This window comes from Choloepus didactylus, chromosome 15 (assembly GCF_015220235.1).
Source record: "Choloepus didactylus isolate mChoDid1 chromosome 15, mChoDid1.pri, whole genome shotgun sequence".
Taxonomy (NCBI): Eukaryota; Metazoa; Chordata; class Mammalia; order Pilosa; family Megalonychidae; genus Choloepus; species Choloepus didactylus.
This window is the reverse complement of record NC_051321.1, coordinates 36,449,156-36,476,770: the sequence shown is the minus strand read 5'-3', so window position 1 is coordinate 36,476,770 and position 27,615 is coordinate 36,449,156. Positions and strand designations below refer to the sequence as shown.

Here is a 27,615-nt window from a genome sequence, read left to right as displayed (position 1 = left end):
ATGAGTCTTTAGGCCTACGACAGTGGGTCATGGGGGAGCTGGGGTTACAATTTTAATTTTCCCACCCCTCTGACCAACATCACCTTCTCTTCTTTTGCTTTGAGTGCGAGAACTGTAGTTACTTAATTTTGGAATATGAAAACTCCTTAACAGCCACAAATTTCAGATTTTCCATTTCACAGTTATATTTTTATCCATGTAGAAGATACCCCCCCACAAACACACACACAGAAACCTATCATGAATTCATTAACTTTAAAGCTATCTTCATCAATCCCACAACCCCAAACACTTGAACAGTACTTCCTCTATAAGAAGTAGGCAGTGATTGGCACATGCATGGGTTTGAAATCTACTTGCAGTGCCTCCCCAGCCCCGAGTCTCCAGCCCATGTGTGAGGACCAGTGAGCTGGCTCACCAGAGGCAGTCACGTAGCCAGCTATGGCTAGGCCAAAAGCCAATCCCAGAGCAACCCACGGATAAAGAGAAAAAGGAGATGTAGCCACAGGTTGTGATAGAATTGAGGAGTGGGTTCTGGTGGAGAAAGGACAGCACAGGATTAGAGACTCAGAGGCTCTGGAACAGCACTGTCCAACAGAAATAAAGTGTGAGCCACATTAGAGAAATAAAAAGAAACAAAATTAATTTTAATATATATTTTATTTAATACAATGTAGCAAAAATATTGACATGTAATCAATATAAAAAATTTATCGGCATGTTTTTACACTTTTTTTGTATTCAGTCTCCAAATTCTGGTATGTATTTCCCTCACTTACAGCACCGGATGTAGTGCATGTAGACCACATCCCCATGTCAGTTGCAAAGCAAGATGCTCTGGGCATGGGGGATCGCTGCCCACTATTGAAGCTGATCTTGCTCTGTCACTTTTCTATGAGAGTAAAGTGTTGTTCCATCCAGTGCCTGTCTGAGTCGTGCTTTTGTTGGCAACCCCAACACCTGCAAAGCATGGAGTGGGCTGACATCCCAGACTTCTCACCTGGAGGAAGTAACAGGTGTCACTTCTCCCAACAGCTACCCTATTAGACAGTGCAGTTCTGGCATATGGGAGAGCAAAGAAATGAGGATAGACACTCTCGCCACAGATGCCCGGGCCAGGAGGTAGGGTGAGGGAGGGTTGTGTCAGTGAACACCTCCTGGGTCTGAACACCTTTTACCATCTTTCTGGAAGGCACACTTCTTGCTATCATCCCAGAATCAGCAGTAAGAAGCTCTGGAGAATATCCTATACAGACTCAGGAACCAGCCAGAAGACTAAGCAGTACAATGTCCGGCAGACAATGTAAGTGTGGCTTCTGGGCCAAATCCAGGCCACAGAGTTGAGTTTGGCTCTCACGGTGTTTTTAGTGTCTTGAAGCGCTTGTCATTTTCATTACCTTACATCACCTACCTGGCTCCTTTCTATAGGCATTGGGGTGTCTCACCCCTGATAAGACCACAATTCTTAAGAGTCAGACAGCCCTGGATGTTAATCCTGGCTCTGCCACTTTTTAGCTGACATTGGATATGTTACTGAACAGTTCCTATGTTTCTTTTACCATAAAAGTGGGGATAACAATACCTCACAAAGATGCATGAATTTAGCAAGACAAGTAAATACTAGGCTAGCCTAAAGTTTGTACATAGTAAGTGCCCAATAAATTGTGGCATTAGATTTTCATTCACAAGAGATTTTAACTCCTTAGATGCCCTACTGTATTCCTCTACCAATGTCAGAAAATTGGAAAGTGCATAAGCAGGAGGAGCTTTTATAAGCAATCCCCTACTCCTGCACGCTGAAGAATGGCTTCTGGGCCCACAATTTTTAGACAATCTAATTCCTTTCTCTCTTGCCCACAGGTATGTTCAATTGAATTAAGCATTCTTCAGTACAAGTACCAATCAATGGTAGCCTCTCTCGCTAACCTCAATCCTAGTTCCAAGGTAGAAGACTCTCAGGATCTGGGAACTAGGTGCTGCTACTCAAGGATATGATATTAATGTCCCTCTTAGACCAAGACCTGGCCACTGCTGGACCCCAATTTTGGGTTGCCTGTTTTCATGGGGGACACCAAGAAGACAAGTGGGGCCTTCAAGCAGCATTTAAACAAGCAAACTCTGCAGCACAGCCCTCGAGCCTAGAGTTCAGCCTTCTTCACCATTCCCACCCCTTGTATGCCTGTAATCTAGGAATGGAGACAGGAGCAAAAAGTAGGCCAGGCCTCCATAGGGACAAAGACTATAGAACCAGTCAGTGAGGCAGGGGAGAGTAAGAGGAAAACTCTCCCAGGTTTTCTGTTTCCTATCTCCCCTTTCCAATGTTTAATGCATGTCCAGTTCAACGATTACTAATGATTATGTGCTCAGCATTGTACTTGGCATCTTGATTCTATTTTTCAAAATACCTCTCTTCTCTTCTCTATCCCCTTTTCTTTTCTTTGGTATTAACCAGTTACTCATATTCTATCTGTAAGAGCCTCTCTATGCTTCACTTCTTTACAGTAAATAATACAAGTTGGCCCTTGGGGGATGGGGAGAGGGGGACAAACAGATCTGAGTAGAACCTGGGGAGGTAACATGACAAAAGAGGAGTGTGTGGGTAGGTAATGGAGTAAAGATAACTTCAGGGTTTTAATTTCTATTCAGGATTTAAGAATCTCCATCATTATCAAAAATAACTATGTCAGCATCAATAACCTGCTGATTATAAAATGTATTCTCAAAAAAAGAGAAAGAACTAACATTTAATGAACACTTGCTATGTGCCAGGCACTGTGTAAGGCTAAGTTCTCAATATTTTGGTCATCAAGGACTCCTCTGGAATAAATGAAAGCTATGAAACCTCTTCCACAGAAAAATGCAAATGTACACAAAATTTTACATAGAATTACAGAGGTAAATAACTGTCCTGAAGCACAAACATGGGCCTCCAATGCTAGGCCTTTACATCTGTTAACCCACTGAGAGCACAGCACTGTTGAGATAGATACCATTTTCCCACCTTACAGATGAGGAGACAGAGGTTCAGGGACATATCCAAGGTCACACATGTAATAAATGGCAGAAACAACATTTTAACAAGTTGTCTAAACACTAAACCTTGCTGCTCCTGATGAAAATGTCACCCTGGTTTTTACTGATACCATAACTATCACTCCTTACTCCTTATTTTTAAATGAGAAATAAAGATCATGTAAGAAACTGGAATCTGTGCAAAGCATGCCAGACACAGCCACAAGAAGTCACGAACTCAGAATTCCCTGAAGTGCCAATCAGGGAATTACTTATCAGCCAAAAGCCCTGCTCCCCCTGAACCCACCAACCCAGCTGGAAAATAAGCCAAAGATGAAGCTTTTTTCGAGGCCTCACATTCCTTAGAACAAGAGGTAACCTCTCTCCCCCTGAAAATAATCCATCAGTCAAAATGTGGAACTATGAGACCAGTCTAAGCCTTTAGATATGAAACAAAAGAAATTTAATTTTAGAATATTACATGTGTATAAAAGAAAGACAATACATATGATTGTTTCTTTACAGTTACATATATATATATGTGTATAATATATAGTCAAATAAGAATGAAAATTTCAAAATGGTGAACTAGTCAAGAAATCTAGTTTCTCCTGCTGACAAGCTCAGAGATAGTGCAAAGACAACCCTTGCTATGAAGAAAGGACCCTGGGGTGAGGAATGTTTTTCCCATCAGGTTCTGCTGATCTCTGACGTGTGGAGGAATGCTCAATGGCTCTATAGCACTAGCTATGGCCTCATGAGCTCCAGTTTCCATGGTAACCCAAGCACTCAGGCTATTATGTACTGCACTTCCTCACTAGCCCCTCCATGAGGTCTATACTGTTGGAAAGCTCGCAGCCAGCTTTCTAGAATATAGCAAGTTTTAGACTGGGCTAATTACCACTCGTTTAAAAAGCTTATGAATCTTCGGATCCCAAATATTCCCTGAATTCTTGCCAAATGCTATATCCTGGTATGAATCTAGGTCCTACCTTCAGTCTGAAGTGTTCAGAGAAGAAGAAGGCAGGTATGAGACTGTCTCACAGGGAAAGGAGTTCTACTTAGAAAAGATCTCAGAACGGGAGCCACCAGCTTCAAGTGTCTGTGCAAGGCCCTATACAAAGTAAACAGAAAGAGTCTAGAAAAGTCTGTTGCTAAAGATGTCTTCCCCAGTTATAGACTATGGGGCACTCTCTCAATGACCACAAGTTCTCTTGGAAGGCAATATTTTAAACCATATCCTAATATAGGGCCCCATGAGGGAAGTGGAACGGAAACATTTCTATTTAGAAGGAAGAAATGGTTCTGCTCTGGCATCCTGTGATCAACTGGCTTCCTTGTAGGCCAAGAGAAGAGCCACCTCTGCAACACCCAGTGGTCACCGTGGTCAACAGTCCTGCACTGACCCCTTTTCCAAAAGGTATCCCTTGTCATACCTAACTGACTCTAGAAGGACATTCAGGGTAAAGACCTTTCCTTCCCATTTGTGGAGGATCAACTAAGGGTGGTTTGAGTTATGATTCACTGACTACCTGCTCCTTTAATATGTTAGGGCACTCAGGTACAATCAATATTTCCTAATCCTCCTTCACTACTGCAGTAAGGTTTTTCCAACCAGATTCATTGGTCCCCATGCAAAAGTCCATCACTGTAAAAGGTTAAAAACTCCAGTGCCTAGGTCTTTTACTGATTCAGCCAGTGTAGTTCACAGATGTGAATCAAGGAGGTGGGCTGCATTTTTATGTCTGTGTCTCTGCATTGCATCATATTGATACCATACCAAAACACATCACAAATGACCCCAGAAAGAAAAAAATGTTTAAAAAACCACAAGATGAGGCATTTTCAAAGAAATTGTCCCAACATGAAAAATAAACATAACAAAAATAGAATAAACAATACAGATTTTTAAAATGTGTTAAATACTGGCTCAAAAATAGTACCTGACCAACAGATCTGAAGGCAGGCAGTACCCTTCTGTGGCAAATGATAAAGGATTTTTGTCTTTGAGTTCTCCATAAGGTTTCACAGGAATAGAACAGCTTCAGATCACAAGGCAGAAGGTTATACTGCTTACTCCTTAAATTTGGATTCCAACTGGATCACAGTTTCTATAAGGAAAATGACTTATACACCCTTAAAGCAAGGGACAGAATATTCAATAAATAACTTAAACAAAACACACATACCCAAATACACACATAAACTGCCCAAGGGGACCAGCTTTATCAAAGTGTGTGCAGATATAAACATCTTTCTCACCAGCCTAGCCCTAAGAACATTACACTTGGATATTGGTTCCATTCACCCTCTCCTAAATCTCAGCTACCTCCTTCAAGAAGATCCACAACACTAATTCAATGGCAAAGAGGTATCAGTGCAAAGGCCGTATCTGCTTTCTCTACCTGATGCCAGATCCTGTTTAAAAGGCTGTCACCACTCAAGGATGAAACACACTTGAACAATAAGGAAAGGAAGTATCAAGTTACGGGAGGACACTTCAGTCTGGTAATACCGAAAGGGGTTTCTGTTTGAATTTACTGGTATCTGGTACAAGAAATTCTAATTTTCTTAATTAAAAAAAAGGCAAATAGAAACCTGCACAAATGAATTTGCTAATAATAAAGTTTTAAGAACGATATAAAACAGCTCTAGATAAAGAGGCTTTCAAGCAGTTTTATACTCCTAATCATCTATCATTCACCATCTGTCAGGCTGGAAGGCCAAATTTTACATTTTTCGTCACTACTGCAGTTACCAGCAAAAGAAACAAAGTACAGAAAAAAGGCTGACACCAGACATAAAGTCAAACTCTGCTCCCTCAGAAGCATCTTTTGTTTCAGCAATAACACAGCATTTTCAATAGCTTAAAATAGGTCAGCAAACCATACTTTCCTGGGCAGCTAACTATAGGGGCCTGACTCAGCTCCAACACACAGAAGAGAACAGTTACATGGCTTAAAAGAGCCAGGCACAAACCTGAATAGTCTCCCTGCGACATGCTGCTCTTTGGGCAGTGAATCTTTTATACTAGATCAAAGCCATGCCATTGTTCACATAAAACACATGTAGACATCCCAACTCCGCCAAAGCTCCAGTACCATCTCCCAGTTATTACCTGAGCCCATTCCAGCAAGGAGAGGGGCAGGGCAGCATCCACTCCTTCACACTAGTGATAAGCCACAACTGCTTCCAATAAGAACATTCTCTTCTTTAAATCCTATCAGCCCTCCAGAGACTGATGCTCAGTTCCTTTCCTCTGGCTCCAACTTGCGCTCAGGACAGTCTAGCCCGCATACCTGATCCCTTGGAAGGATGCAATATAATTCCACCCATGAAGAATCATCCTGTGACATAGAGCCAACCAGCCCCAGCCAAGTCATACTCTAGAGCTTCCCACTACATACAAATATTTCAGCAAATGTCTATTAAGCTGTCAGTGACTTTGCTTGAGCCACAGGGATTTGGCACAGAAAGAATAAAGGGAAAAGTATTACAATGGCACTAGAGATGTTTCAAGTTAAGAGGAAATTGAAAGAAGGAAACAAGCTCAGCTATCCCACAATTATTCTGGCATCACTGAGGAAAGGGGGAAAGAGGGAGGGATGGAGAAAGGACAAAGGGAGGGAAGAACAGTTTAATAACTGAAATCTGTTAAAATATTGTATCATTTTGAAGTATCCCTTTTCAATATTGCAGGTCAAATAACCTTCAATTTTAAACTCAAAAAATAATTTAAAATTTCAGGAAAGCTATACATTTTTTGGATACAAAAAAAGGTTTTGAGGAATATAGCCTCATGAGATAAAAAGCTTTCCCAGAGCTTAGGGTGGAAAACATCTGGCTTACAGCCCATTTAGACCTTTACTTATTCCTAAAATAACTTTTTAAACAAACAAACAAAGCAACAACCAAATCCCACCCCCCAACATTGTCAAAACAGAGAAAAGGCCAAAAATCAGTTAAAAATAACATCAATCCATTAGGATCGATAGCACTTAAAAAAAAAAAAAAAAAAAAAAAAAAATCACTGACATTTGGTACAAATTTCATATTTTTAAAATTCAGAATCTGCCTAAACAAACACTTTGAATGAGCATTAGAGCCTGCCTGGTTCTGCCCATATACTGTGCTGTGTTAAGCCAGTTGGCTGGTTAGTGGTTTTCCCATAATATTGAAGGAAAAAAAAAAAAAAAGAGTTCCTAGCACTCGCTCAGAAGGCACAGGTTGCTGACATCATCCAGTGAGTAGGATTAGAGGTATCAGTCAGGTCGTAGTATTAGTTGGCTTTCACAATTCAAAATGCAGCAAGCAAGCTGCAGGTCCAAGCTTTGCTGTGAGTAGTAATAACACCTGGTCCACTAAAGCGAAAATTCCTAGGTGGATGACAGAACTCTGGATCCTTCAGAGGAATCCTAGGTTGAAGGAAAAATAAGAGTATTAAGCAAGTTTATAAAAATTTCTTATTGCAAATCCCACCTGAAAGCTAGAGAATCTATATCTAATATTTTCTCTGAACTGTGAGCACTAAAGAACTATAACTGAGAATTTATGACTCTTTATCAAGTAAATATCAGCTTGTCCACTTGCTCTAATCTAAGCTCATTAAATCATCTAAATGGTAGTAACAGCTACCACTTATTAAGTGCGTGGTTTGTGCCAGGTGATGCTCTAAGTTCTTTATATACATTATCTCATTTATCTTCACAACAACCTGTACAGTAGGTAACACTCTTATCATTTTTCCAATGAAGAATCTGAAGCCTACCCAACAAGATACAGAGCTACTAAGCAGAGTTCATTTTCTTACCGCTGCTACCCTTCCACCAGCTAATGTTTATTAAATGCCTGCTAAATGCAAGGCACTGTCATTAACAGGAGAAAGAGAAGAGCAAGACAGGAGGCCACAAATATATTCTTAAGTTTGGTTCTTGTCTTCCAAAAGAGAAACTAGCTGCAGAGTTAAGACCATACATGCCAAATAAATAACTAAATAAATGATAATCAACATTTTTTAAAAGTCAATAAGAATTCAAAGGAAAAAGTAATTATATCTTCCTAGCTTAGCCAGAGAAGATTTCAAGGAGGACAAGGTTTTTAGGCTAGGCTTTGAAGGATGGGTAAGATTTTTGACTACTGGAAATAATGTCCAGTTAATAAGTAGGTTCTAAATCATGGTTCTCAACTAGGGGCGATTCTGCCCTCCCCGCAATCACTTTTGGCTGTCACAACCAGGAGAGGGTGCTACTGGCATCTAGTGAGCAGAGGCACTAGGGGAGCTAACATGCACAGGAAAGCTCCCCATAACAGAGAATTATCTGATCCAAAATGTGAATAGTGTTGAGGTTAAGAAACCCTATGCTCCCTATGTGGGACCTGACTCCAAGGGGTGTAAATCTCCCTGGCAACACAGGATATGACTCCAGGGGATGAATCTGGACTGGGCATTGTGGGACTGAGAACATCTTCTTGACCAAAAGGGGGAAGTGAAATGAAACAAAATAAAGCTTCAGTGGCTGAGAGATTTCAAATGGAGTTGAGAGGTCACTCTGGTGACATTCTTATACACTATCTAGATACCACTTTTTAGGTTTTATTGTGTTGGAATAGCTAGAACTAAATACCTGAAACTACCAAACTCCAACCCAGTAGCCTTGACTCTTGAAGACGACTGTATGGGGTGACAGTGTGATTGTGAAAACCCTGTGGATCACACTTCCTTTATCCAGTGTATGGATGGATGAGTAGATAGACAGGGTCAAAAACTAAATGAAAAATAGGGATGGGGGAATGATTTGGGTGTTCTTTTTTATTTTTATTTTTTATTCTTATTCTCATTCTTTCTGATATTTTGAAAATGTTCAAAAATAGATTGGGGTGATGAATGCCTAACTACATGATGGTACTGTGAACAGTTGATTGTACACCATGGATGATTGTATGGTATGTGAATATATCTCAATAAAACTGAACTTAAAAAAAAAGAAAAATAAATAAACCCTAGGCTAACCAAACCTCTTTTTGGATTATGTTATTGTTGCTAATAAGATTGCATTATGTTCTTAAAAGAATAGTTATTCCTTTTATAAACCCCACCATCACCATCAAAAAAATATTGGGTTGTGTTCACTGTTATGAAAAAGAAATACAAAACAAACAATTGGATCTGTGGGCTTGGAGACTGGAAGAAAGCTCAGATCTAGAGACAGGGCTTGAAAGTAGTCATCACTAGGAGTGGCACTGAGCTATGGAAGTAGACCAAACTGCTAAGAGAGGGGGGAAAAAAAAGGCAAGAGCAGAGAAGAGCAGAGAACTTAATATAGGGCATTGAAAAACATAGAGGTAGAGAGGTAGGCAGAGATGGAAAAGAATTAAAGGGGAAGGAGGAGAACAAGAATAGTGTAGCATCATGTCAGCCAAGGAAGACATTTCAAGATACAGGAAGTTACCAGGAAGAGAATAAAGTGAAAATGCCATTAAGCCAATGAAGGTTGTTCATCATTTGTGGGCCTCTACTTTCCTGAATCTTTGACACTTTTGAGAGTCTAATGAAAACTATATATTCTTTCTCCAAGAAAAATGTATATATATATAACTCCATTTAAAATTGTATCAATAATATCAGGAACTTTATAGATTCCTTAAGAGGCCCATAGTTAATTAAGAGGGTCAAGAATCCCTGCTCTAAAAATTCTCTTAATATTTATTAAGCTGACTTATTGTTTTAATTCATTTCTTTCCTCCCAAAGTAGAGTTGTCAATATAGAGAGGCTCATTATTCCTTGATCATCTTCAAAAATGACAGTGACAAAAGATGTTATTTGTACAAAACAATGTGCCCTTCAAAAATAACTTATGCTTCCTTTTTTTTTTGCTTTTTTTTTTTTAATTTTTATTGCGATTGTTCACATACCATACAATTATCCAAAGATACAAAGTGTACAATCAGTTGCCCCTGGTACCCTAATACAGCTGTGCATCCATCACTGCACTTAATTTTTGTTCAATTTTTAAAATGTTTTCATTACTCCAGACAAGAAATAAAGCAAAAGATGAAAAAAGAAAAAAGAAAACTCAAATCTTCCCCTGTCCCTAACCAACCCCCCTCAATTGTTGACTCGTAGTGTTTGTATAGTACATTTGTTACTGTTTATGAAAGAACATTGAAAAACTACTAACTATAGTATATAGTTTGCAATAGGTATATATTTTTTCCCTATATGCCCCTCTATTATTAACTTCTAATTGTATTGTCATACATTTGTTCTGGTTCATGGAAAGGATTTCTAGTATTTGTACAGTTGATCATGGACATTGCCCACCATAGGATTCAGTTTTATACATTCCCATCTTTTGACCTCCAACTTCCCTTATGCTTCATTTTTGACTCACGAACATAAACGTAGAAATATTTAGACACATAATTCTATCAGACAGCCCAGCTTAGAAGTCAGAAGCAAGGTGGAAAAAAAAGTTCAGATAATTTTCCAAGGCTAAGTAAGTAGACTACACTGACAACTAATTTTCTAGAAAAGAATAAAGATTTATCCATAAGGAATAGGCTTTTGTTCTTTTTGTTTGTTTTGGATGCCCCAAATAGTTATGCTCATGTCTCAGTGGTGAATGAGTGTCAAACCAGAGATCCCTTCACCTGCCATACAAGCCTTTTATGACAAGACCAAGTCTCATCCAGTTTTTGTTAGTAACAACTATTTACCACTTGTTAATGCTTTAACAGTTACAATGTGCTTCCAAAATGTTATTTTGATTGAGCCTCACAAGAAATCTGTGAAGTGGATATAACTATTATCCTTGTTTTCAGAGGAGAAAACGTGGACTCAAAGGGAGTGAGCAGCTTTCTCACGTGAGAGAAATGATGACTCAAACAGGTCTAACTACAAATTCCATGGTCTTTCCAGTGAACCACATAACTTCTTCAGAGGAAAGCACAGCAGCCACTGCCTTTTACCAGGCCTGCGACAACTAGCAGTCCCAGCATCAAATAATCCTTTTTGTCCTAAATAGCCTCAAAAGCACATATGATAGCATTTTTGGTGTCCTTCAGCATAAGTAGTTTATCTGGAAAGCTTCACCGAACAAACAAGGCTAAAGTGTACACAGAAAAGAAACATAAACCATTCCACATTTACTGAGTATACTCAGTTCTTCTGCACTTGATTTACACAAATAATTTTAAACTTTTTTAAAATTTTTAAAAATTTGCTTAGGAAGCATTCTTAAGATATTTCATACAAGTGTCCTGTCTGACCAAGAGCACAGGGACCATGCAGGTCTGCGTTCCCAGCCCGAGCCTCAGTTCCTAACACAGTGCTGAGCAGATGCTCACAAACCATCTGCTGAATGAACTCAGGGGCAAGAACCAGTCTTGTAATCTTGACATAACTTATGACTACAACTACTACACTACACCAGGAATTCAGAAAATGCTACTGCCTGCCTAGATGCAGAAATGAACTATATTCATAAGTACAGAGAATAAGTAGAATTAGTACCTTTTTTCCCCTCTTTCTTCCCCTCAGACCATTTCAATCTTGTTGGTGTCATCCTGACAGCTGGAGAGTCAGAAAATAACTGTAACAAGAAAATTTTACAGTGGCTTAAATATTCTAATGTCATTCCTACAAACAGACTTTACTATCATGGAAATTATTTACTTGTTCAAATTCAGTGCGAAAAGTTCTGCTGAGACTAATATATTTATTAACTTTATTTATCATTAGCATTTATCATTAAGTGTTTTATCAATTATTAATTTATTAATTTATCATTAATCATAACATATTTTATTGCTGGCTCTAATGAAGTAACCGTGCCTGGGATACCTTGAAGGACAGGTAATGCAGTGCTGAGTAGGCCTGGCTCAAATGTGACCTTCCTCCTGGAGTCTCCCAGTTAGAATTAAACGCTCCCTCTAACACTTTGTTTATGGGGCTATTTTACTGTATTTGTCATCTGGACTTATGACAGGTTATATCCTCCTTGAACTCAAGATGTGTTTGTTGAATGAATCAATGAGTCAGTAAAAACCCAGGGAAAGAAAAGAGCCAACACAAAGGAAAGACCTGAGAAAAGGCACAGTTGAAACACAGTAAAACAGATGACAAAATACCAATTTTCTACCTTTCTACAAATACATACAAATAGACAGGAAGTCCAAAGAATAGTATCTTACTAAGTTCATATTTTCTTTGCTGGCTCTATTCAATTCACCAAGGTCCACAGATTCCGGAGTCGAGTACTTGTTTTTCTTTTCTGACATCATCGGATTCCCCAGGACCTTCCGCTGATTTAGGAAGAAAATATATTTGACCTATAAACATCTACTATATCTATATTATAGCTATACTAGACTTCAAAACTATAGTTTCCTTAGGTTAAAAAAAAAAAGCTCAGCTTCTGATAAATTCTGTATAAATCCTCCCAGGCCCTCTTATACAAGGAAGTCAAAGTATGTTAAAAACAAAACAAAAAACAAAACTAAACTGAAACCATTGCTTTTCTTTAGGTTATCATTTTTCTTTACATTTAGATGGGGTGAAATGGTAGAAACAGCTTTATAGTTGGTTTAAACTAATACAGGCCAATTACAGCATACCTCTGAGACCATAAAAGAAATGCCAGTTACTTACCAGTATAATTTTTTCCTCAAAGATGTGCTGTCTCTGAAGCTATTAAAAAGATGCCCTTCTTCCCCTCCTCACTAGGGGATATTTAGGCAGAGTTCACTCTAACTGGAAAATCTGAAGTTCCATACGAGTTCCTAAGACAGCCACAAGAAGGCAGAGGCCTTCCTAAGAGAGTCACATGACTATACTGACACTCACGATCAAGACTAAGAGCTTTTCATCTCTGAACAGTTCTGGAGCTGATGCAACCCACTGTATGCAACAGCTGACAGTGATAATTCTACCATCTTTGAAGAAATCCTCCCTTTTTTTCCCCTTAGAGAATAAATCTGAATTCCAAAAAAAGAACATATCAAAACTAGAATGTTAAACACTACAACATAAATATCAGTAGCAATATTCAAAATATTCCAAAATAACAAATTACGGACATAAGAGGAATTCTGGAGGAAAAAAATCTAACCAAAAAAGGGACCAAAGCAGGACAGAAATCAAATAGCTAAAGCAAGGAAGTGTTGGGAAAATAAGACCAGTACACCTTCCTCTCAAAAGTCAGATATCACCTCAGAGGAAGCTGAATTGGGGATGCCTAGAGTCACAGGGCTGGTCATAAATCATCTACTGAACTTCTGAAGAGGGAATCTATCACTTCATTGCACAGCTACTGAGCAAAAATCTCTGTCTATTATTAGCTCAAAAACCTCTTCATTTATAAAGAAAACACTTTACCCCTGTTCAATAAAATTTGCTAATATTTGTGTTTAATATTGCTTTTCTAAAATGTTTTATCCTGATAGAATGACATGCTCTTTTATAAATTCTAAAGTTCTAAATCCTCTCTTAGTAAAGAAGTGGGCAGCTGCCAAGAGAATACTATTATATTTAAATTTCAAGCAACAATTAGCAAGACAGCTAAAGCCAACTACAGGAGAAGATCTCACTGAGACTAGAAAACCACACCATGTAAGTTCAAGTAAAGAAACATTTATTTAATAACATTTATTAATAGTTATTGACTATAACTTTTCTTTTATCATCTCAATGACAGGGAAGTCAGAGGGAAGGACAGACTTTTCCAACTAAGAAGAAACAAAGAGGGTAAACCAAGGATGCTCATTTTACTAGCCACATCTAAGCAAGTGAGTGCACTTCTAGGGTTCTAGAAAAGAAAATTTTGATGTCAAACAAGTCTCATGTCCCAGAGGCTACTGGACCCAGTAGATTATGGTTGAGAGTGAATTCTAAACCTCTATAAATTAAAACGAAGACCAAAGTTAGTGTTAGATGATGTTGCAACTGCTAATAGTTGCAGCATAAAGAAAAAAATGTTTAAGGTATTTATTTCTTAGGGTAAAAAATTTTAATTTTAAACAAAGGGCTCCTTAATGTTGCTGGATTTTTATATTTTAATAAAGTTAAAAACAATTTAAAAAATAAAAAAAGTAGAACATGGAATCATGCTAAACTCTCTCCAAATTAACTAGAACCTTGTCTGAGTTTATGCCTAGAAATTTGAACCCCATAACCAAGGTATTTACTGCCACCTAATGTCAATATTCATTAACTACAATTTCAAATCGTCCATGAAGAGAATTGTAAACTAAATCTGCAAACACAGAATGATGGCAGCAAGAGCACAGAAGTATATTTTGTATTTGTTTTAAAAACAAGATTTTTAATGATTTAAAGAGAAGAGAATACAACAATTGATTAAAATATTAAGCTTACAAAAATTTGAGACACTGAAAATTCACTAGCCTATTAGAAAATCCATTTTTCTAACAATTCCCCTAGTCTATCTCTCAACTTCTTCACTTCTCCATAAGTTGAGCAAACTACACATAGACGCACAAGGCACGTCAGGCAGAAAAAGAGATTCTTTACACTGTTCAATGAGGATTCTGTCCTCAGCCCCGGAGAGAAGAAAGGACCTTTATTCCTTTTACTCCCGATTTCTCTAAGCAGAGTCCCTTCTCTGATCTGAAACACAAAAAAATGCTTTAAAAAATCTTTTAAAGCATTTCCAAATTCTTTTAAAACTTTTCCAAATCCTACCCTTATCCCCTTACAAATGAACCCTTTGTAGCATCCCAAAGAATAGAAGAAAACTGTTTATGCATAAGAAAAGTCAGACTGTTAAATTTCCCACAATCAATGCTAAAATAGCAGCACATGTACCTACCTTAATAAGCCCACTGAAAGAACGTGAACGGGCCCTCTTCTGTACCCGGGGAGTAGAAGGTTCTCGCCCTGGTGTCTGGGTCACAGATTGCTTGTTAAACTAAAAGAAAACATAGAGAACATTTATTAATATCCTCCCAAGCAAGAGACAGCATTCTGTGACAATAGCTAAGTATAAACACCCAGAAAAGTCCAGGAATAAGCGACTGTATACATACATGGATTGGTAGGGCTGTAAGCAAATCACAAAGGCAGAAACGATGCTCCAGAAAGTCAAAATTTAATAAATTATTTTGAGGAGTCCTGCACTTCACATTCCTTATTGCATATGCATTACGAGGTTGGAATTATTACCCTTATTTTGCAGAGAAGGAAACAAGCTCAAGGGATCTCCTCCAGGTTATCAAGATTTTTTGCATAAAGCATCTTGTATATAAAGAGTCACCAGCACAATCTAAGATAGTCCTTAATTTAACACAAATTGCATACAGAATAATAGTTACTCAAGCTTTTTAAATGGATGTTTGTCACGATTGCCTCCCAGCCTTAGACTCAGAGGAAATACATAAGAATACAAAAGAATGCAGACATCTCAATTCTACCAATATCAGGTCTCCAGAGGAATCTAAAATGGAAAAGGGGAAGACCCAAGGTGTTGTACAGTCTCATTCAATGCTTTCGTTAGCCATACATCTCCCCACTTTAAATATATATGTATATAAAATATATACAGTACATAATTCTTCTTTCCTAACTATACTTTTTAAATTTCTGAATTGTAATTATGCAAATTTTTATCAAGCTAGGTTCAGTTCTAGAGGTTAAAGAAATGACATTTTTTTTATATACAGGCAGCCTGAAGTTCTCAAAGTTAATTATCTCAGCAGACAGAAAATTTAGTCACCTCTAAAGAGCTTAGCTAATAAGTATCCTCCTGAACATATAAGGACAGGGAAAAACAAAGTATTCCTGACAGAGTTGGCAAGGGTGCAATAAGATGGGTTCTCCTATATCAACTGGTGAGAGCATTAATTGGTAAAACTTTCCAGAGAACTATTTAGCAGTATGCATCCAGAGTTTTTTGATAAAATGCATTTTAAAAATTATACACCACCTATGTGGTATGCTCACCAAAAAAGAAATCAAATTGGAATCAAATTGAAACTCTAGAATTAGATCTAATTACCGGTTACAGCAAACACAGAGAACAAACAACGATGCAATCAGCGAAATCTAGACTATGGGAAACAATCTGGTATCTTCAACATATAAAGTACAGATAAAAAAAGACAGTGTTAAGAGTGTGTGTATCTAAATGCAGTGTGGTATCCTGGATCGGATCCTGGAACATAAAAAGGACATCAGTGGAAAAACTGGTAAAACATTAATAAAGTCTATAATGCTAATACTAATGTACTAATGTTAATACCTTAATTTGGACAATGTTAACATTAGCAGAAATTGGGTGAAGGGTATACGGGAATTCGGCACTATCTCTGCAGCTTTTCTCTTAAGCCTAAAATTATTTCAAATTAAAACATTTATCAAAATAAACTGTGACAATATTTTAGGGAAAAAAAAAAGAGAGAGATGATAAAACCCAAAGAATGAACCCTAATGTAAACTATGGACTACAGTTAATTAAAAAAAGTATAATATTGTTTCATCAATTGTAACAAACGTACCATACTAATACAAAATGTTAACAGTAAGTAAAATTGTGGTGGGGGGTGGTATGGCAACTCTGTACTTTCTGCATGATTTTTCTGCAAACCTACAACTGCTCTAATTTTTTTTTTTTTAATTTTTAAAGAGGGAGAGGGAGGAAGAGACTTATGAATTAAAAGACCTACTAGACATATCCACCCTTTGCTCATGCCACTTCCAGAAAATAATCTGCGATGAAAACACTCATAAAAATTTATAAAAAAACAACCTAATTGACCAATATGTCCAAAAATAGGCAAACTGTAGAAAAATTAGGATATATAGGATGGAATATTATGTAACCATTCATGAATATTTCACAGCCTTTTAATGACATAGAGAATGTTCATGATATAGCATTAAATGAAGATGGACCACAAAACTGAACATATCTCAATTAAGTAAAAGAAAAAATGTGAAATATATATTTATGGAAAAAAAAACTAGAAGGAAATGCTCCAAAATGTGATAAGTGGTTATCTCTGAATGATTATAGGTGATTTTTTCACTTTCTTCTTTACACTATTCTGTAGTTTTCAATGTTTCTATACTGACCATGTATTATTTTTATAATCACGGGAGAAAATTAAGAAATAGTAAAATTATAGTTTCTTCAAAAAGATATGGCTGTCTTTAAAATGTATGCAAAGAGTTTGCAAGCATGCATAAGAAAATGCTTATTCTGTAATTTTAGTGAAAAAAAGCAGAGCTAAAAGAAAGTATATGACATGATCAGAACTACATAAAAATATATCCATAAGGAGACGGAAGAAGATAGCACCATAGAGAGGAGTGAAAGCTAGTTTGTTCCCCTGGAACAACTAATAAACAACCAGGAACAACTAATAAATAATATGGAATAACTGCGGGGGGACAAACATGACTGTCCACTCATCATACACCAACCTGAATTGGGTGGAATGCCAAGATCACAGCATAAAATCTGTAAGTAAAAACTGTGGGTCCAAGCCGAAAGCCCCCCCCCCCATGGCCCCAACTAGATGCTAGAGAGCAGCACTCGCCCAGCAAGCGAATATTGCTCAGCTGAGCTCCAACTGGGTTTTAATTAACAAACGTGGACTGCTCAATACCAGCTACAAATCTCCAACAAGCAGACAGAGGCCTTTGGTGATGACTGACCTTGGAGAGCTGGAGGGTGGCCATGAACTGGCCCTGAAGGGGGCTTTCTGTCCCTTTTTCGGGCTCAGTGGAGGAAGCCTCAGTCATTTTCAGTTCCCAGTGCTCTGACTCAGGCAAAGGCAGAGATAGCACAGGCAGAGACTATTTAAATGTAAATGACCTCTCCCTAGGGTGTATATTTTCCCTAAGAGGAAGAAGATGGTGCCAATCTCTACTACCTGCCTTCTATTCAGAATCAGACCCCAGAGCCTGGGGGAAAACAGCCAGGGCCACATCTCCTTACACCAGTCTGGAGCTACAGGCTGACAGGCGCCACCTGCTGGGCGGAAAAGCACAATGACTTAAGGCCCCACAGGGTGTACCAATCTTCTAAGACACACCCTCAGGGAGATGTGATACTATTGCCTTCTTCTGAAACCTGAGCCCACTCTGGTCTGGGAAAACCAGATTGGGGTAACCAAGGAAACTAGATGCTTAGACAACAGAAAACTACAACCTATACTAAGAAAAACAAAGTTATGGCCCAGTCAAAGGAACAAACTTATACTTCAACTGAGATACAGGAATTTAAACAACTAATACTAAATCAATTCAAAAAGTTTAGGGTAAATATGGCAAAAGAGATGAACCGTATAACAAAAACACTGGGCATACATAAGGTATAAATCGAAAGTTTGAAAAAACAACTGGCAGAATCTATGGAAATGAAAGGCACAACACAAGAGATGAAAGACACAATGGAAACATACAACAGCAGATCTCAAGAGGCAGAAGAAAACACTCAGAAACTGGAGAACAAGGCACCTGAAAGTCTACACACAAAAGAACAGATAGAGAAAAGAAAGGAAAAATATAAGCAGCGTCTGAGGGAAATTAAGGACAAAACGAAAAGCAAGAATGTATGTGTCATTGGTGTCCCAGAAGGAGAAGAGAAGGAAAAGGGGGCAGAAGCAATAATAGAGGAAATAATCAACAAAAATTTCCCATCTCTTATGAAAGACATAAAACTATGGATCCAAGAAGCGCAGCGTACCCCCAAACAGAATAGTTCTGAATAGGCCTATGCCAAGACACATAATAATCAGATTATCAAATGTCAAAGATAAAGAGAGAATCCTGAAAGCAGCAAGAGTAAAGTGATCCATCACATACAAAGGAAGCTTGATAAGACTATGTGCGGATTTCTCAGTAGAAACCATGGAGGCAAGAAGGAAGTGGGGTGATATATTTAAGATACTGAAAGAGAAAAACCACCAACCAAGAATCCTATATCCAGGAAAACTGTCCTTCAAACATGAGGAAGAGTTTAAAATATTCTCTGACAAACAGACAATGAGAGAGTTTATGAACAAGACACCTGCTCTGCAGGAAATACTAAAGGGAGCACTTCAGACAGATAGGAAAAATCAGGAGTGAGAGTTTGGAACACAGTTTTGGGTGATGGAAGCACAGCAATGTAAGTACACTGAACAAAGATGACTGTGAGTATTGTTGAAAGAGGAAAGTTAGGAGCATGTGGGACACCAGAAGGAAAGAGGAAAGATAAAGACTGGGACTGTATAACTCAATGAATCTAGAGTGCTCAACAATTGTGATAAAATGTACAAATATGTTTTTACATGAAGGAGAGCAAATGAATTTCAACCTTGTAAGGTGTTAAAAATGGGGTGATATTGGGGAAAAATACAATCAATGCAAAGTAGAGACTATAGTTAACAGAAACATTGTATTATGCTTCCTTTACTATAACAAAGGTAATATACCAAGGGTAAATGCCTATAAGAGGGGGACATAGGGAAAGGGTATGGAACTCTTGGCATTGGTGATGTTGTCTTACTCTTTTATTCTACTTTAGTTTAATTCTATCTTTCCTTTTGTTGCTTTATAGCTGTCATTTTTTTTCTTTCTTTTTCTTTTTCTTTTGTCTCTCTACCTTTGAGGGAGAGCTTCAAATATTGACAAACAGACAATGACAGAGTTTGTGAACAAGATACCTGCTCTACAGAAAACACTAAAGGAAGCACTGCAGACAGAAAGGAAAAGACAGGAGAGGTCTGGAAAAAGATTTTGGGAGATAATGACACAGTAATGTAAGTACACTGAACAAAGATGACTGTGAGCATGGTTGAAAGAGGAAGGTTAGGACCATGTGCGACACAGCACAAAAGGCGAAAGATAAAGACTGGGACTGTGTAACTCGAAACCTAGGGTGCTCAATGATTGTAATAAAAGGTACAAATATGATTTTACATGAGGCAGAACAAATGAATGTCAACGTTGCAAGGTGTTAAAAATAGGGTGGGATTGGGGAGAAAATACAATCAATGCAAACTAGAGACTATAATTAACAAAAACATTGTATTACGCTTCCTTTAATATAACAAAGGCAATATACCAAAGCTAAATGCATATGGTGGGGGGGGGGGGGGACACAAGGAAACCATATGGGACTCCTGGCATTGGTGACGTCTGACTCTTTATTCTACTTTAGTTTAATGTTATCTTTCCTTTTGTTGCTTTCTAGCTGTCATTTTTCTCTCTCTCTCTTTTTTCTTTATCTTTTGTCTCACTACCTTCTTTGACTCTTCCTCCTTCTTTGTGGAAGAAATGGAGATGTCCTTATATAGATATAAGTGCTAAATGCATAAATACATGACTATACAGGGAAGCAACGATTGTTTACTTAGGACAGAATGTATGCTGTGTGAACAAAACCATCTTAAAAAAAATGGGTTGATGAAGAAACCTTGAGGGCACTATATTGAGTGAAATAAGACAGACACATAAGGACAAATATTGCAGGGTCTCACTGATATGAATTAATTATAATATGTAAACTCATAGACATGAAATATAAGTTACCAGGATACAGAATGAGGCTAAAGAATGGGGAGTGGTTGCTTATTATGAGCAGAATGTTCAACTAGGGCGAACTTAAACATTTGGAAATGAACAGAGGCGATGGTAGCACGTTGTGAGAGTAACAGTGCTGAAAGGTGTGTGAAGATGGTGGAAAGGGTAAGCTCAGAGTCACGTATGTCACCAGAAGGATAGTTGGAGGTTAAAAGATGGGAATGTAAAAAACAGTGAATCCTGTGGTGGACAACGTCCAAGATTAACTGTACAAATATTAGAAATCTCTCTCATGAACTAGAACAAATGTATGACACTATAACTAGAAGTTAATAATAGAGGGGCATATAGGGAAAAAAAATACCTATTGCAAACTACATACTACAGCTAGTAGTATTTTAACATTCTTTCATCAACACTAACAAATGTACTATACCAAAACTATGAATCAATAATGGGGGGGGGGTTAGGAACATGGGAGGATTGGAGTTTCTAAAATTCTAAAAATTGAAAAAAAATTGTGGTGATGGATGCATAGCTATATGATGGTACCATGGGTAACTGACTGTACACTTTGGATCTTTGGATAGATGCATGGTATGTGAACAATCTAAAATATATATATATCTCCATAAAAAAAAGACTGAAATATCCAAAATTTAAACACTGGTGGAATGAGTGATTTATTTTCTTCTAATCCTTCTTAATAATTCCCTATTTTTCAAAATGAATGTTTTTCATTTGTACTATTTCTAACCCTCAGTGTTCTTGCTGAGAGAAATCATTACACCTGTCCTACATGGAAATGGCTGTCCCGTTTCCATTACAGAATTAAATCACTAGACTGCTTTGAATATGCAACAATCAGCCAAAACCCCATAAAATTCTGGGTTTGCTAGATATCAAAGTAACTTCAAAAAGAGTGACAGAAAACTTCTCTTAAAGAACTTTTCTTGTCAATTGTTAAGTTCAACAAGTTTCGGTTAAACATTTTCTGTGTACTTGTTTATGCCTGGCCCTATGCTTGGGAGTAGATATAAGAAATTTTTAAAAACACAGATTCTTCCCTCAAAGATGTCCCAGTTGAATAACAAATCAAGAGGCTGACCCTGCCTTTTCAGCTAAAATTCAAAAGGAATTGAGACAAAATTAATTTCCTGAGAAAGAAATCATGAGGACTTACTCAGGCAACACTCAAAATGGCAAATGTTGGGAAATTTGTAGGAAGATGGCAGAGTAGGACGCTCCAACAATCAGTCCCTCCACCAAAACAACTATTTCACAGGCAGAAAATATCTGAATCAACTATTCTGAAACTCCGGAGTCCAGCAGAACACTGTACAACACCCAAGGAAGAGCAGGACAAAGAGACTAGTAAATTACAGTAAATACCAGTAAATTGCTCTCTCCACACGCACACTTACTGGTGCCCATCCCCACTCTCACAGCAGGCCACAGCGGAGTCTGACCTGTGCACAGCTTGTTAGTGTCAGAAAAGGACATAAAAATCCAGTACTCTCTTCTGTTGTTCAGATGTGGCCCCTCTCTCTCTAAGCCCAACTCTGCAAATAAACTCATTACCCTCACCTCAACGTGGGACATGACTCCCAGGGATGAGTCTGGTCCTGGCATCGTAGGACTGACAATGCCTTCTTTACAAAAGGGGGGAAAGAAATGTAACCAAATAAGGGTTCAGTGGCTAAGAGTTCAAATAGAGTCGAGAGGCTATTCTGGAGGTTACTCTTTATACAAGCTTCAGCTCGATATCACAAACTGCCACCATATGCCAAGCTCCAACCGACAGTATTCCTGAAAACCCTAAAGTATATCCAGGGCTCCATATGAGGTTCTATAAAAGTTTTAATAACTTTATTTTGCAAAAGTTAAAACCTCCAGATTGTTTCTATGTGAGATAAGCCCTGAAACCCAGAGGTACCTGTATCTCCAAGAACATCAATTAGTTGCATCCCCCTACCCCACAATGTTGATACCCCGTTACAACATGAAGAAATTAGAATGGTCATTGCCCTTAAGATTGAGACAATGATCAAATGAGAGGGAAGGGTTATAACAGATAGGTTAGGATTTAATAAATGATTTATGACTACCAAATTCTCATATAGATATTTCTTTTTAGTTTCTAGTGTATTAGAAATACCTGAAATGGTGGAACTAGAACCAATACTATACTTTGAAATTTGCTCTATAACTACTTGTTAAAATGTACTTTGAAATTTATTACTTTTCTACATATGCTATATTTCACAATAAAAATGTTAAAAAAAAAAAAAAAAAAATCCAGTTCTCCAAGATCCAGGGTGGGCACAGCTGATTACTGATCACGATTTTTTGATTAGCAACTTTGATCACTGGGGGCATAGCTATGAGGGAAGCCATTGTTCCAACCTGCCCCAAACAAAGGCAGCAGAGGAGACTTAAAGATGGCACACCTCCTCAGAGCTGCAACAGACAGTTGAAGGGTTGCATTTGCTGGGCAGGTCAAGAAAGCACAGCTTTGGGGAACTGGAAGAAAAGCTCCTAGCACCCTTCCTGCCCCCCGCCCCATCCCCTCTATAGTGCAGTCTGGACCTTGCTGGTCTTCCTTTGGAGGGTCCTTGGCCTTGTTCCAGCTAGGAAAGACTGACTTAAGAAACTCATCTCCGGCATTCCACATCCCCCTCCCAGAATTTGTCCTCCAGGAAAAGGCAGCTTGAGACAACGAAAGTAGTGTAAGAAACAGTTGTGGACAGCATGGGGCAAAGGCTTACCTGCTTTCAGTCTAGCAGTGGGACACCTGGGAGAGGAAGAAAGTCTGTCTCCTGGGGAAGCACAGGGGGCATTCAAATGCCTATAAACAGGGAAACTCCTAAGCCAGTAGCAAGCATAAGCCTAGGACAAGACACAGGCTCAGAAAAGACAGGGAGGATCCTGTTCTTTGCATTCGCCTTGGACCCTCCTGATAGGGCTGACATTCAAGAAAATCGCTATCACATCACCAGCTGGTTACAAGCTCAAGAAATAGACATCTCAGGGAGTAAATCCCAGAGTTAACATTTTAAAATATTAAAATGTACAGTGTACAACAGAAGAGTACGAGACATACTAAAGAACAGGTAATGATGGCCCATCCAAAGGAAGAGTTTAAAAATCCAGAAAACACCAATGAAGAAGACCAAACTGTGGACTTACCAGTCTAAGACTTTTACAAAATGATCTTCAATATGTTCAAGGAGATGAAGAAAAACATAAAGAAAGAACTAAAGAATATCAAGAAAACAGTTAATGAACAATATGAAAATCGAAAGAGATAGAAATTTTTAAAAGTAACCAAAAGGAGTTGAAGACCACAGTAACTGAAATGAAAAATTCCCAGGAGGGTTTCAACAGCAGATTGGAGTAGACAGAAGAATGAATCACTGAACTCAAAGACAAGACTATAGAAATGAGTCAGGCTGAGAAACAGAAAGAAAAACGAATGATTAAAAGTGAAAATAGTCTAAGAGACCTCTGGGATACCATCAAGCTCACCAATATTCAAAGAAATGACAGAAAACTTCCCAAACTTGGTAAAAGATGTGATATGTACATTCAAGAAGCCCAGAGAACACCGAACAGAACAAACTTGAAGAAAAATACACCCCATCACACATTGATCAAATGTCAAAAGCAAACAAGGAGAGAATTCTGAAAGCTGCAAGAGAAAAGCAACCTGTTATGTACACGGGAGTCACAGTTAGATTAAATGCCAATTTCTCATCCAAAACCATGGAGGCAAGAAGGCAATGGGTTGAAATACCTCAAGTGTTTCAAGAAAACAATCGCCAACCAAGAATTTTGTATCTGGCAAGACTTTCTTTCAAAAATGAGGAAAAAATTAGGACATTCCCAGACAAACAAAAGCTAAGGGAGTTCATCACCATTAGACCTGACCTACAAGCAATGCTAAAGGACATTCTTCAGACTGAAAGGAAAGAACACTAGAGAGTGGTTCAAAACAGCATAAAGAACTTAAGACCTCCAGTAAAAGTAATCATTTGGGTAATTATAAATGCCAATAACTCCACATTTCTTCCTTCAGGTGCTAAAATGCAAACACACAAAAAGTAATGATAAATTTATGGTTTTGGACATAAAATGTGCAAAGATATCATTTGTAACAAGTACCCCAAAAAAGGTGGGGGGGCAGAGGGATATAGGAACACTGTATATGTATACATTGAGGTGAAGCTGGTATCAAATCAAATGATTGTTATATATTTAGGATGTTAAATTTTAATCCCATAGTAACCACAAGGAAAATATATGAAAAATATATTCAGATAGAAATGAGATGGGACTCAATATGGTACAATAAAAATCAAATAAATATGAAAGTAGGCATTAGTGGAAGAATTGAGGGACAAAAAAGGTATCAGACTTACAAAGACTAAACAGCAGAAATGCACAGTGGCAGAAGAAAATCCTGCATTCTCAGGATCATTCTCCAAGATAGACCATATCTTAGGTCACAAAACAAGTCTCAATAAACTCAAAAATATTGAAATCATACAATGTATCTTTCCCGACCACAACAGAATGAAACTAGAAATCAGTAACAGAGAGATAAATGGAAAATTCACAAATATATGGAAATTAAACAACATACATTTAAACAACCAATGGGTTAAAGAGGAACTCACAAGGGAAATTAAGAAATATCTTGAGGCAGATGAAAATGAAAATACAACATACCAAAACTTATGGAATACCGCAAAGGCAGTGCTGAGAGGGAAATTTATGGCTCTTAATACTTACATTAAAAAAGAAGAAAGATGCATGATATCAACTGGATTAAGAAATGTTAGATTCTTTGAAGAACATTATTTAATGAATCCAAGTGTCTTACAAAATTGTTAGATGATTTTATAAATTAGCTCTCTACAATCCTACAGAGATGCTAAATAATTTCGTAAATTTTTATTGCATTAACTAAATCATTGGAAATTTTTGATCAAAAATATTCAGCAATGTCAAAACTTCCTTTGAATTTTTTTTTAACAGACTGCAACTATTGAAAACAAAACTTGCAAAGATGTTGAAACAGAATTATGTTCTTTAAAAAACAAGGGAGTAACTGAAAAAAAAATTAAACATTAGCGCTTCAACTTATTTTCAAGATTTAATTTTGAATTCTATAATTCTTCTTCGGAATATCTTAATTTGTAGGATGAATCAATTAATATAACTCCTACTTTCACCTGGACAAATGTATATGTTTAGTGGAATGGAAATTAAAAGATCTACAAGTTTCCTTCATTTCAAGTCAAAGAAAATCAACTTAGCTTATGTATCTTATCTTCATGTAAATAGCATAGCAATAGGGGAGGAAAAAAGAGAGTATTTATGAAAATATTTGGACTGAAATATTTACATAATTTAATTATGGAGTAGAATAAGCAATATCTTTTGTTTAGTTAAAATTGTTCTGAGCTCACTTGGTGCCTAAATGTGTGTAAATAGTACATTCTCGGAGGCGGGGCAAGATGGCAGACTGGTGAGCTGTATATTTTAGTTACTCCTCCAGGAAAGTAGGTAAAAAGCCAGGAACTGCGTGGACTGGACACCACAGAGCAATCTGTCTTTGGGCATACTTCATACAACACTCATGAAAATGTCGAACTGCTGAGATCAGCGAAATCTGTAAGTTTTTGCGGCCAGGGGACCCGCGCCCCTCCCTGCCAGGCTCAGTCCCGTGGGAGGAGGGGCTGTCAGCTCCGGGAAGGAGAAGGGAGAACTGCAGTGGCAGCCCTTATCGGAAACTCATTCTACTGATCCAAACTCCAACCATAGATATACTGAGACCAGACACCAGAGAATCTGAGAGCAGCCAGCCCAGCAGAGAGGAGACAGGCATAGAAAAAAAAAAAACAACACGAAAAACTCCAAAATAAAAGCAGAGGATTTTTGGAGTTCTGGTGAACACAGAAAGGGGAAGGGCGGAGCTCAGGCCTTGAGGCGCATATGCAAATCCCGAAGAAAAGCTGATCTCTCTGCCCTGTGGACTTTTCCTTAATGGCCCTGGTTGCTTTGTCTATTAGCATTTCAATAACCCATTAGATCTCTGAGGAGGGCCCTTTTTTTTTTTTTTTTTTTAATCCTTTTTTCTTTTTCTAAAACAATTACTCTAAGAAGCCCAATACAGAAAGCTTCAAAGACTTTCAATTCGGGCACGTCAAGTCAAGAGCAGAACTAAGAGAGCTCTGAGACAAAAGGCAATAATCCAGTGGCTGAGAAAATTCACTAAACACCACAACTTCCCAAGAAAAGGGGGGTGTCCGCTCATGCCACAATCCTGGTGGACAGGAAACACTCCTGCCCATCGCCAGCCCCATAGCCCAGAGCTGCCCCAGACAACCCAGTGTGACGGAAGTGCTTCAAATAACAGGCACACACCACAAAACTGGGCGTGGACATTAGCCTTCCCTGCAACCTCAGTTGATTGTCCCAGAGTTGGGAATGTGGAGCAGTGTGAATTAACAAAGCCCCATTCAGCCATCATTTCAGCAGACTAGGAGCCTCCCTACACAGCCCAGCAGCCCAGAACTGCCCTGGGGGGACGGCACTCACCTGTGACATAGCACAGTCATCCCTCAACAGAGGACCCAGGGTGCACAGCCTGGAAGAGGGGCCCACTTGCAAGTCTCAGGAGCCATACGCCAATACCAAGGACTTGTGGGTCAGTGGCAGAGACAAACTGTGGCAGGACTGAACTGAAGGATTAGACTATTGCAGCAGCTTTAAAACTCTAGGATCACCAGGGAGATTTGATTGTTAGGGCCACCCCCCCTCCCCGAATGCCCAGAAACACGCCCCACATACAGGGCAGGCAACACCAACTACACACGCAAGCTTGGTACACCAATTGGGCCCCACAAGACTCACTCCCCCACTCACCAAAAAGGCTAAGCAGGGGAGAACTGGCTTGTGGAGGACAGGTGGCTTGTGGACGCCACCTGCTGGTTAGTTAGAGAAAGTGTACTCCACGAAGCTGTAGATCTGATAAATTAGAGATAAAGACTTCAATAGGTCTACAAAC

General features: G+C 38.3%; 1 protein-coding gene across 2 annotated transcripts in view; it reads right to left on the bottom strand.

Annotated features, from left to right (window-relative positions):
• Positions 1-645: 645 nt before the first annotated feature.
• ARHGAP19 (Rho GTPase activating protein 19) overlaps positions 646-27,615 on the bottom strand; it is a 156,250-nt gene continuing 129,280 nt past the window's right edge. For both annotated transcript variants that reach the window (XM_037804259.1, XM_037804258.1), the window contains exons 9-12: positions 14,842-14,940; positions 12,206-12,316; positions 11,526-11,604; positions 646-7,427 (exon numbers count right to left, since the gene is read on the bottom strand). In XM_037804259.1, coding sequence (XP_037660187.1) covers positions 7,417-7,427; positions 11,526-11,604; positions 12,206-12,316; positions 14,842-14,940 — 300 coding nt within the window. In that variant the 3' untranslated portion in view covers positions 646-7,416. The remainder of the gene's footprint in view (positions 7,428-11,525; positions 11,605-12,205; positions 12,317-14,841; positions 14,941-27,615) is intronic.